General features: G+C 40.8%; 1 protein-coding gene across 3 annotated transcripts in view; it reads left to right on the top strand.

The window, feature by feature from the left end:
* The window catches only part of CCDC171 (coiled-coil domain containing 171), a 313810-nt gene that overhangs the window by 100448 nt on the left and 200539 nt on the right, over nucleotides 1-12823 (top strand). For all 3 annotated transcript variants that reach the window (XM_037061926.1, XM_037061927.1, XM_037061925.1), the window contains one exon: nucleotides 11002-11108. In XM_037061926.1, coding sequence (XP_036917821.1) covers nucleotides 11002-11108 — 107 coding nt within the window. The remainder of the gene's footprint in view (nucleotides 1-11001; nucleotides 11109-12823) is intronic.

Below are 12823 nucleotides of genomic sequence, written 5' to 3'. Positions count from 1 at the left end.
GGATTCTCTCCTTCATTTTGGTCTTGGCTAATGTAATTATGATGTGCCTTGGTGTGTTCCTTCTTGGGTCCAACTTCTTTGGGACTCTCTGAGCTTCCTGGATTTCCTGGAAGTCTATTTCCTTTGCCAGACTGGGGAAGTTCTCCTTTATTATTTGTTCAAATACGTTTTCCACTCGTGGCTGTTTCTTTCCCCCTTCTGGTACCCCTATAATTCGGATGTTGGAACGTTTAAAGATGTCCTGGAGGTTCCTAAGCCTCTCCTCATTTTTTTGAATTCTCATTTCTTCATTCCTTTCTGGTGGGATGTTTTGTTCTTCCTTCTGGTCCATTCCATTGATTTGAGTCCCCGTTTCCTTTCCATCACTATTGGTTTCCTGTGCATCTCCCTTCATTTCAATCAGTCCAGCCCTCACACGTTCCTCTAATTTGTAACTTTGTTCCTCTAATTTGTGACTATAATCAACCAGTTCTGTGAGCATCCTGATAAATAGTGTCCTGAATTGTGCTTCTGAGAGGCTGGCAATTTCTCGGTCGCTTAGAGTTATTGGCTCTGGGACTTTGAGTTCTTCTTGTGCCATCTTTCGGGTTGTTCGTGCCTGTTCCATAGCAGGATCAGAGCCCTAAAGTGTTCACTAGAACAGGGCAACTCAGTCGCTGGGTTGTGACGTTGTAGGTGGGGGCGGGGTCAAAGAGGGACAATGGCTCTCACTGGTCTTGCAGGGCAACTAAGTCGCTGGGTTGTGACGCTGTATGTGGGGGCGGGGTCAAAGAGGGACTATGGCGTCCTGTCCGCCTCCTGCTGCCACGGCCCTCACCGGTGCTGCAGTTGCTGCCGTCACCGGGCCCACGCGTTTTGTCCCACTGCATGCGAGTGTGCCACCGCCGTCAGCCCTCGCCCCCTGGGGCCTGCGTGGTCTGTCTCACTGTGCGCGAATATGCGCCCGCGGTCTGCCCCGCACCCCAACTGGTTCCCGTCTGCCTGCGCACCTGGGTCGGGGGCCCTGTCCTGCCCGACCCTGCTCGCTGCTGGCTCCGCCCCTCTTACCGTCCCCGTTGAACGGTTAGATGTAGTCGGACTTCCGTATAATTAAATTTTCTGTCCTTTGGTTGTGTCTTTGTTTCTCCAAACCTTTGTTGTATTCAAACTTGGTTGTGGGAGAAGGCACAGTGTTTCCACCTATGCCTCCATCTTGGCGGAAGTCCTTATCCTAACCAAAGCATTTCTTAAACTTTGGTTAAGGAATTGTTTTATCGAACTGTCCCAGGGGATTTAAGTATACCCCATATGTACTTCTTAAGTACACTCTTAGAAGAGTTGTGAGCCATTTCCCTTAAAAACACCAGAGTGGGCACCAATGTTTGCAAGATGATGAAAATGTTTGATTTTGATCTCAGTGAATAAGACAAGTTAATAGACAGAATGAATTCTCAGTTTGAAAAGTATAACGGCCCACAGAATGTTTATATTTAGTGCTTTTAAAATGAAAAAGGAATTATTGTAGTCATCAGTGTATGAAATATTTGGATTTTTTTCAGGTGAAAATAAAACCCATTTGAATGTTTATTTCTGTGTTTTACAATGCAATTAAAAGAAGATTAGATAAAAGGGTTTTTCCTATGCTGAGGATGAACATGACTACTCATATTCTATAATGTACCTTTTTTAAAAAATAGCTCAGTCCTTTGACTTTTGGACTTTGACTTTTGAAAAGTTATTTATGGCCTCTTCGTACAACCACATCAAAATTACAACTAAAATATACAACAACTGTCATTCAGAACTGTCAGAAATTGAGTTGAATGGAAGTCCAACAACTATGGAATTAAAGAAACCACATCCATCCAGACTGGGCGCAGACGTAGAACAGAATGGTCCCTCACTCATGTCTGGTGGATAAAAATTCAGGAGGTATACCTTGGGAGCGAGGAGTCTCAGCCCAACACCAGGCCCCCAAGCCCATACAGCAGGGAATGAATAAGTGGAAGAAACTTCTGTAGCCTGAAGCAGTTCCTCATAAAGAATGCACAGATGGACTCAGATTCACTTCCTCTGACCTCCAGTACCAGGGTAGCAATGTGAAAAGCACCAGTGGTATACAGGGAGAAACTGAAATATCTGGCATCAGGGTGAGCAGAGGCCATTGGCCTGTGGGAGCCTGCCAGGCCGCAGGGGACCAAGGACAGAGTCCCCCACTGTGAAAATGGTGGAGGGACTTGGTTTCTGGTCCCTGGAGCCGGCGGGTATCTTGACATCTTCCGGACCTTCTCCTTCTCAGCCTTGAAGGAAAGAACAAGATCTTGGCATATGCGTCATGTTCCAAGAAAGTGATAGTCATGAGGACACTGTTATCTTTGGGCTAATGTTCTCAGGATATGAGAACATCTTGCCCTCTTGATAGCTTTCGGGAGTGTACAAACTTTTGTAAAACAACATTGTTCTCAGGCCACTGCAGTTCTGCATATAAGCCAGCAGTTCCTTGAATAAAGTTGCCATTTGTCAGCAGAGCTTATGGTCCTCTCCATTCTTTTAAGTCCCTCGCCTCACCTCGCGACCACCCTTGCTGCTGCGGGCAGCGGCATTGGCCCTTTTCTAAACCCTCCCCCCACAGAGCCCAGAGGCTGATGCCATCTGGCTAATACTGTTTGACCCACCTAGGAGATCCCCAGAGACTCTGCCCCACTCAACTTACCGGTCCATCCATTTTCCATATGAATGGCTGGTCATGTCTCATGCTTTACAACTTCCTAAATACACTCAAACAAGCAACAGCTGACCTCAGTGGGTCTCAGTACCTGCACTAGGAGCATCCAGCCTACATTCACAGCTTGCCTTCACCTGGGAATCTCCAAAACCAGTACAAATAGCAGCCATCTCAAATTGCTTTACAGCTCAGGTGGGGTGGCCCCGGGAAAAACACGGGTCGGGGCTGATTTTGGCCTGTACCACTTGGGAAGCCCCAGGGCCGGTGTACCACTACAGATCATGTTGGAGCATCACTACCCTGACCCTGCACAGTGGATCCTGAACAAAGGATGGAGGTTGGTGGTCAGTGGCCATAACCAATCCCTTCTGCTGTCTGTCCAGAGTAAATCCCTGCCATTGATATGCCAATAGCAGCCAAGGCTGAACTACAAGAGAAGGTTGTACCTTGAATTCCCATCTTATATTATAGGGAGGCTGTGCTATTGATCCTACAGGACACCTACTGCATTAGGCCACATTACCAAGACATGGAGTCAGAGCAGCTCTACCTGATACATAGAAACACAGGGAGGCTGCCAAAATGTGTAGACAAAGAAACGGGCCCAAATGAAAAACAGATTAAAACTCCAGAAAAAGAGCTAAACAAAATGGAGATAAGCCATCTATCAGATACAGTATTCAAAACACTGGTTATAAGGATGCTCAAGGAACTTAGTAAGGACCTCAACAGCATTAAAAAGATCCAGTCAGAAACAAGGGATACACTAATTGAAGTAAAGAACAATTTACAGGGAAACAACAGTAGAGTGGATGAAGCCGAGAATCAAATCAATGATAAGGAACATAAGGAAGCCAAAAACAACCTGTTGGAACTACAAGAATAAAAAAGAACCCAAGTTAATGAGGATAGTATAGATAGTTTCTGGGACAAGTTCAAGTGGCCCAACATTTACATTATAGGGGTACCAGAAGGACAAGAGAAAGAGCGAGAAATGGGAAATCAGGACTTCTGGCCAAGATAGAGGCTTAGGTAGACATACTGTGTGTCCTCGAACAACCAAAATAAGGACAACAACAATTTAGAAACAAAATAACAAGCAGAACTGACAGAAAATTGAACTGTATGGAAGTCAGACAACCAAGGAGTTGAAATAGACACATTCATCCAGATCAGTAGGCAGGGCGGAGCCAGTGGCCAAGTGGAGGGGGGTCGAGGCACAAAAAGCAGTGGCACCAGGCATGTAAGGCACCTCGGGCATGTAAGACAGCAGCAGGCAGACACTGGGGCCAGGTGGTGGATGGCAGACCCTAGGCGTGGGGTGGCAATGGGCAGACCCAGTGAGGTGGCGATTGTGAAGTGAGGCATTGTGCTCAAGGTGGCGGCTGATCGTGTGGCCCCACATTCACTTTCAGATAAACTAGGCGAAACTGGGGACCAAGACAGACCTCACAACCCAGGATCCCAGTGCCGGGAAATAAAGCTTCAAAACACTGATTGAAAGCACCTGTGGGGGTTGAGGTGCTGGGATAGACTCCTAGCCTCACAGGAGAGTTCATTAGAGAGACCCACAGGGTCCTGGAATGTACATAAACCCACCCACTGGGAATCATCACAGGAAGGACCCAATTTTTTTGTGGGAAGCAGCAGAAGAGACTGTAATTCAGCAGAGGGTGGAGCAAGTGCCCTTGTTCCCTCCCTGACCTCGCCCCCACATACAGTGTCACAACCCAGCCACTGGGTTGCCTTGCCCTGGTGAACACCTGAGGCTCCACCCCTCACTGCATAACAGGTGTGTCAAGACAAATAAAAATGGCCCAAGTGAAAGAATGGTTCAAGGTACCAGAAGAAATACAATTAAGTAGTGAAGAGATAGCCAACCTATCAGATGCACAGTTCAAAACACTGGTTATCAGGATGCTCCAGGAACTCACCAGGTACTTCAACAGCATAAAAACAACTCAGGCAGCAATGAAGGTTGCATTATGTGAAATAAAGACAAATCTACTGGGAACCAACAACGATGGGAAGGAAACCAGGACTCAAATTAATGGTTTAGAGCAGAGGAAAGAAATAAACATTCAACGAGAACAGAATGAAGAAAGAAGAATTCAAAAAAAATGAATAGAGGCTTAAGAACCTCCAGGACATCTTTAAATGTTCCAACATCCAAATTATAGGGGTACCAGAAAGGGAAGAGGAACAGCCACGAGTGGAAAGCATATTTGAACAAATAATAAAGGAGAACTTCCCCAGTCTGGCAAAGGAAATAGACTTCCAGGAAATCCAGGAAGCTCAGAGAGTGCCAAAGAAGTTGGACCCAAGGAGGAACACACCAAGGCACATCATAATTACATTAGCCAAGATGAAAATGAAGGAGAGAATCCTAGAAGCAGCAAGAGATAAGGGGTCAGTCATCTACAAAGGAGTTCCCATCAGACTGTCAGCTGATTTCTCAAGAGACCTTACAGGCAAGAAGGGGCTGGAAAGAAATATTCCAAGTCATGACAGAATCTTGAAAGTAGCAAGAGAAAAGAAGTAACTATCTTTTTATGGGGGAGTTCCCATAAGACTGTCAGCTGATTTCTAAAAAAAAAGTTTGCAGGCTAGAGAGTATTGTCAAGAAATATGCAAGGTCATGAAAAGCAGGGACCTACAGCCACAATTGCTCTACCCAGCAAAGCTAACATTTAGAATTGTAGAGATGATAAAAAGCTTCCCAGACAAGAAAAAGCTGAAGTAATTCATCCTTACCAAGCCATTATTACATGAAATGTTAAGGGGACTTACTTAAGAAAAAGAAAATCAAAATTATGAGCAACAAAATGGCAGAAAACACAAATCTATTAACAATTGAATCTAAAAAACAAACTAAGCAACCAAGAAGAACAGAGACAGAATCATTGATATGGAGAGCATTTTGATGATTGCCAGATGGGATGGAGGTGTGAGAGAGTGGGTGTGGAGATGAAGGGATTAAGAAGTACCAATAGGGAGCATTATCAGAGAGTTCCAGCCAAGATGCAGGCGTAGGTAGTACACTTTACCTCCTAGCACAACCAAGAGAAGGAAACAACCAATTTAAAAGCAAAAAACTCAAACAGATCTGCCAGAAAATAGAACTATATGGAAGTCTGACAACCAAAGAGTTAAATAAGAAAATTCATCCAGATTCCCAAGAGGGGTGAAGACTGGCAGCCAGGGTGAAGAGGACACTGGAAGGGATGTGCAAGGTGGCAACTGGTGGAGTGGGTGGTCCCACATTTGCATGCAAATGAACTGGGAGGAACAACTGGGGAGTGAGACAGACTGTGCAACCAAAGGTTCCAGTGTGGGGAAATATAGCCTCAAAACTGTGGGGGTTGGGATGAGGGAGAAATTGCCAGTCTCTTGAAAGTGGGGCCAGAGCTGAGCAAGCAGCATTGTTCCCTCTTTGAGCCCTCCCCCCACAGACAGTACCACAATGCAGTAAAGTGTATTGCCCCACCCAGTTGAATACCTAAGGCTCCATCCCTTACAATGTAACAGGTGTGCAGAGACAAGGAAATATGGCCCAAATGAAAGAGCAGATTAAAAATCCAGAAAGAGAACTAAGTGTTGATGAGATAGCCAACATGCAGAGTTCAAAACACTGGTAATCAGGATACTCACAGAAATGCTGAGTATGGGCACAAAATAAAGGAAGAAGTGAAGGCTATAGAAAGTGAAATAAAGAAAAATATACAGGGAATCAACAGTGAAAGGGAGGAAACCAGGACTCAGATCAACTATTTGGAACAAAAGGAAGAAATGAACACCCAGCCAGAACAGAATCAAGAAATAAGAATTAAAAAAAAAATGAGAGTCTTAGGAATCTGTGGGACAACTTTAAACATTCCAAAATCCGAATCATGAGGGTGCCAGAAGGAGAAGAAGAAGAGCAAGAAATTGAAAAATTACTTGAAAAAAAAATGAAAGAGACTTCCCCAATCTGGCAAAGGAAATAGACATACAAGCCCAGGATGCTCAGAGAATCCTAAATAAATTGGGTCCAAAGAGGAACACACCAAGACACATCATATTTAATTTGCCAGAGATTAAAAATAAGGAGAGAATCTTCAAAGCAGCAAGAGAAGAGAGTTACCTGCAAAAAAGTTCCCATAAGAGTTATCAGCTGATTTCTCAAAAGACACTTTGGAGGCTAGAAGAGGCTGGAAAAGAAGTATTCAAAGTGAGGAGAAACTAGGACCTACATCCATGATTACTCTATCCAGCAAAGCTATCATTTAGGATGGAAGGGCAGATAAAGTGCTTCCCAGATAAGGTCAAGTTAAAGGAGTTCATCATCACTAAGCCCTTATTATATGAAGTGTTAAGGTGATTTAGCTAAGAAATTGAAGAAGATCAAAACTATGAACATTAAAATAACAAACTCAAAACTATCAACAACTGAACCTAAAAAAACCTCCCAAAACTAAAACAAGCTAAGCAAACAACTAGAATCAGAAATGAAGATTACATGGAGGGCTAGCAGCAGGGAGGAGAAAGGGGAAGAATTGGGGAAAAGGTACAGGGAATAAGAAGCATAAATATTTGTCTTTCACTGCCTGGCTTATTTCACTCAACACAATGCTCTCCAGTTCCATCCATGATGTTGCAAAAGGTAGGAGCTCCTTCTTCCTTTCTGCAGCATAGAATTCCATTGAGTAAATGTATCATAGCTTTTTGATCCAGTCATTTACTGATGGGTGTCTTGGTTGCTTCCAACTCTTGGCTATTGTAAATTGTGCTGCTATGAACATTGGGGTGCATATGTTCTTTGGGATTGGTGTTTCAGGGTTCTTAGGATATACTCCTAATAGTGGAATTGCTGGGTCAAAAGGCACGTCCATTTTTAGTTTTCTTAGAAAGTTCCATACTGTTTTCTATAGTGGTTATTCCATATGATCTCACCTTTAACAGGAATCTAAACAACAAAACAAACAAGCAAGCAAAATATGACCAGTGGCACTCAAATACGGAACAGGTTGACAGGGTCCAGAGGGAAGAGGGGAGAGAATCATAGGGGAAAAAGGGGAGGGATTCACATGAATAAGTATAAAGGACACATGGACAATAATTAAGGTGGGGGGTGGAAATGGAAGGGAGGTGGGGAGCATCGGGGGTGGGGCAGGGCAGGGAATATAAAACAGAAAACTGGCCCTGGCTGGTGCAGCTCAGTGGATTGAGCACGGGCCTGTGAAGCAAAGGGTCGCTGGTTTGATTCCCAGTCAGGGCACATGCCTGGGTTGCAGGCCAGGTTCCCAGTAGGGGACACATGAGGCAACCACACATTGATGTTTCTCTTGCACTCTTTCTCTTTCCCTTCCCCTCTCTGTAAAAATAAATAAATAAATAAATATTTAAAAAGTTAAAAAACCCAACAAAACAGAAAACTGTACTTGAATAAGAATTAAATAAATTAAAAAAAAAATAAAAACAAAGGAAACACACACACAAAAAGGGAAGCATAAATGATAGGTACAAAATAGACAGGAGGATATTAAGAATAGTATAGGAAATGGAGAAGGCAAAGAACTTAGGTGTACAGCCCATGGACATGAACTAAGGGGCAGGGGAATGCTGCAGGGAAAGGGGGAACTGGGGAAAGGTGGATAAAGGGGAGAAAAAAGAATGGGACAATTGTAATAGCATAATCAGTAAAATATACTTAAAAGAAGTACAAATGTGTAGTTACAGAATAGCCATGGGGATGTAAAATACAGTATAGGAAATGGAGCAGCCAAAGAACTTATACTCATGAATTGTGGGCATGAACAATGGTGAGAGGATTGCCTGAGAGAATGGGGGGTGCTGGATGTAGCGGGGCAAAGGGGAAAATCAGGACAACTGTAAAAGCATAATCAATAAAATGTAATTTAAAAAAGGTTTTTATAACCATAATTAAAATTTTTTTAGATTTTACTCTGATAAAATAGCTTTAATAGTCCGTTGTTTTGGGGGGCCTTAGTGAAGTGATTAGGATATTATTAGATTAAATTAAATCTGTCAGTAACCTTCTGGGTCCTAAGTGACCCTATCTTTTTATTTATAAGCATTTTGTTGTTTTAAGGGACCAGTAAGTATATCTTTTTTTTAAAATAAATTTTTTCATCTTTAATACTTTATTTATTTTTTAGAGAGAAGGGAAGGGAGAGAGAGAGAGGGAAAGAAACATTGATGTGTGGTTGCCCCTCATTTGTCCCTTACTGGGGGCCTGTCCTGCAACCCAGGCATGTGCCCTGACTGGGAATTGAACAGGTGATCCTTTGCTTCGCAGTCCGGTGCTCAATCCACTGAGCCACACCAGCCAGGACTGTATATATCTTTTCATAGTGGTTATGGGTGGGATATAAAACATACTTTGTATTTCAACTGAACTTTTGTATAAACATTTTCAGGGGAAGAAACTCAACTTCATTTTATGTAAAATATAAGAATGTGCATGGGTCAGTAAGGAGAGGGAGTTTTGTTCTATACCTTTCAGTACTCATGTTAAGATGATTTTATTCTGACTTTCTATGAGGAAGTTTTCTCCCTTACTATAAAAGCTAGCAGATTTCCCAAGTGTCCTTGAATGATTTATTCATGGCCTACTTGTGTAGTAGCAAAAGAAAAGAATTATACATTACATGTTTTTATCTCGTGCAAGAGAGCAATTTTAAAAATATATATTTGGGAAGACCTTTAATAAAATTTTTAATGAGTTGTCTTTCCAACTTACGGTCATTACAAATACTGTCCTTTCCATTATTGTAGTTCAGGGAAGTGTCTTTTTTCTTTGCCTCTGGCTGGGATATGTGCCGTGTCCATATTACTTTTGTTTTCTAGTTAAATATTCTGTTTAAGAAAATCTGAAATGTACCCATACTTAAGATACTATTCAAATTGTACTTTAATGAGTGCAATAAATTTGTTAGTACAATTTTGTCTAAGATTGAAACACTAAATATCATCAATACTCTAAGACCAATAAAGTTGGTCTATTGTTAACCAAATATTTTCCCCTCTTTTTCTTTCTTTCTTTCATTACTGCCTTCTTCCATATTCCCCCTAAGTTCCAGCAATTGAATACGTGGAGAATGGATGAATGGCTTTAATATAATTATTTTTTTACTATCTCTCTTCCTCTTCTCAGACTGCAGGTTCTCTGAGCACAGAAACCGCACCAGTCTTTTTCACTTCCATGTGCCTAATGCCTTGGATTAGTATGTAGTAGGGGTTCAGTCAATTAGTTGATTGAATGAATCAATGAGTAATAAAACATATTTTATGAATGCTGATTTTAAAAATTATCTTTGTTGCCCTGATCCCAGTGGCTCAGTTGGTGGAGCATAGTCCTGCAAAGCAAAAGGTCACCAGTTTGATTCCAGGTCCCATGCCTGGGTTGTGGGTTTGCCCCCAAGTTGGGGTACATACAGAATACTGAAATATTGAAATATTTAGATTGTAAAATATAGGGAGAGATTATAATAGGGAAATAAAAATGATAAAAATGTTTTAAAAATTTCTACTTGTTCTTTAACAAAGAGTAGTACAATTAGCAATCAGGTTAAAGTGGTTTTTGAAATTAAACTTTTGATTATTTTGGATTAATATTTTGAACTATAGTTTACCAAGTAACCTTGATTAGCTCAACAAACTTATGGCCTGACAAAATTAAAATAGTTTGAGGTATAACATGGCAATACTCATATTTTTACAGTGAGTATCAGTTTTAAGAGTTTTAATTGAAACATGATGTGGGCCTATGTAGATAATAGCACATTCATTATTTATTTCAAATTGTAACTTGAGAATTTTATGGACTGAAGAGTATTTCCAAGCATAACAGAAAATTATGTGCTCTTGGGTTTGGAAATTAATGTTTAAACACAATAGACCTGACTGATCAGAGACACCAGGACCACGGTAAGTGTATATAACTTCCCCAGACAATGTTAGTCGAGACCGTTCACTTAACTGGTGGATAACAGGTGTGTACAAACACTTCAGTGACATAGGAGAGAAGGGGAAAAAGAGCTCACTACTGACCATAGTGTGGGCCTTGTGAAGTACAACATAGCCATAAATTAGAACCTGACATTATGGACTTAATTTGACGACTTGTTTAGAAAGACTATTGATATTCGAGTACATGGCAGTATACTTTGGAGAATGACTCTGTGATATTTTATAAAGTCTTTTCAGCTCTGTCTGATTGTAATGATCTGTTGTTTGCTTTGCTTTCGTTTTCTTCTGACTTTAAGGGTATGCTTTCATCCTATATTTTTCTCTAGGCATCCACAAGGACACAGCTAAACCTCCCAGCTTCTCTGTTGTCCTTGAGACTTTGAGGCGCACCTTGACAGATTACCAGAACAAGCTGGAAGATGCATCTAATGAGGTAACACTTGCACTGTTTGGCTGCACACATATAGCCTTCGGCCTGCAGCAGTACGTATCCCTTGCTTGTTACAAAGGTCAGAAAAATTGGGAATTTGGAATCGGCAGCTTCACAGATACAAAAAATAATAAATTGTCTGTCATTGTTCTTTAAGTGTGGCCTAAAGTCGTGTCTCATTTATGGTTTTGTAATTTAGGTCACACTGTTATTTTTAAAGTTGTAAAGATTCTGTCACTCTTGAACTTCAAAATTTATTTTAATTTAATACAAAAGCTATGCAAGTCATTCAAGTTACTATAGTATGTGCTATATTTAAAATTTAATGTGTTTTTATGAAATTTGGAATAGGTAGTGGAAATTAGGTATTATCAATATTCTAGGTTAGGATTTGTGCAAATTGTGGAAATCTGAATTAAAAAAAGATGTTAGTTTTCATTCTCTAAAGTGAGTAAAGTGGTGATAGAAGTTTTTAAAAATAGTTGTTTGTTTGATGTAGCCTGGAAGTTTTTGGTTTGCTGATTGAAAAAGCTCATGCTTCTACTTATCATCTCATTTGTATTATTTAAAGTGTGGGTTGATAATTTTCTTGGATATTAAAATATTTTATGAATTTGTGCTTTAAGAAGTGAAGAGTTTGCTTAATTACACTTTGTCAAAGTAGATAATATAAAGTAATTGCATTAAGTACAATTAGCAAAACAAATTGTTTGAACCAAAAGCAAACTACACAGTATGGAATTTAGTGTTTTATCCTTTTGTTTATCTGTTTCATTCATATCATTCAAAGACTGTGAAACTATTACATTTTACATTTCAGAAAGGGCTTATATTACTTTTGTAATGTGAATAAAGAAGGAAAAGTGAACCTTCTTAATTCCTTTTGTAATTGTTCAAAAAGCATTAAAGAAAGTGACCCCTGAAATAATTAAATTTCTATGAAGAATAAATATTGCTAAGTCTTTCCCAGTGAGGCAAGACAGCCTGAATTGTTAGTAGTTTATGAAACTCTTTTGAGGCCTAGGACTCGAAGCTGCAGGGTAACTAGGAACATATTACCCACAGCGAATTGTTATTTGGGAGGATGAATGTCACATGATCCTCAGCACAGTTGAAAAGTCGACTCAGCAGGCTTTGGCTTAGTAATGTGCTTTGTTGTGAACCAGTGCCAGAGACAGCAGTGGGGAGACCAAGGGGGTGGCTGCAAAGAAAGCAAAAAGAGCAGTCTGACAGCAAGAAGAATGAACTGTCAAAGAAAATAAATCACAAGTGGAGCAGGACCAACTGATGACCTGCCACAAGCCTTCCCAGTAGGACTGCATGTGACCGACCCTGAAGTTGTCATATGGAGCGAGAGACCAGTGGATACCCTCATGATGTATAGAAAGAACAGGCTTTTGCTGTGTCCTTTTTTTCTCTCCTTATAGCTGCCACTGCTTCTGGCATTTTGGCCCAGTAGGATTTTAAGAATAAAGTTATATTTGTTTACAGTAAGAATGAAATCCTTTGTCCAGACTTCTAGTAAAAATACTGTAACATCACTGACATTTTAAGCTTGAACGCTTTCTTTTCTGTTGAGCCCTGTGGGCTTGTGACAGAAATTACATAGTTAACCAAAAGAAGTAATTTTTAAGACTCTCAATTACTATTCAGAAATTTATAGTAAGTAATTGCATAAAAAACATTGAAAAGTTACATTTGGAGTTACTCATTCTTGA

The sequence above is a fragment of the Sturnira hondurensis genome, unplaced genomic scaffold (genome assembly GCF_014824575.4).
Source record: "Sturnira hondurensis isolate 20B ecotype Veracruz unplaced genomic scaffold, ASM1482457v3 Scaffold0013559, whole genome shotgun sequence".
NCBI classification, from domain to species: Eukaryota; Metazoa; Chordata; class Mammalia; order Chiroptera; family Phyllostomidae; genus Sturnira; species Sturnira hondurensis.
Note: the sequence above shows the minus strand (reverse complement) of the source record. Positions and strands in the feature narration are given on the sequence as shown.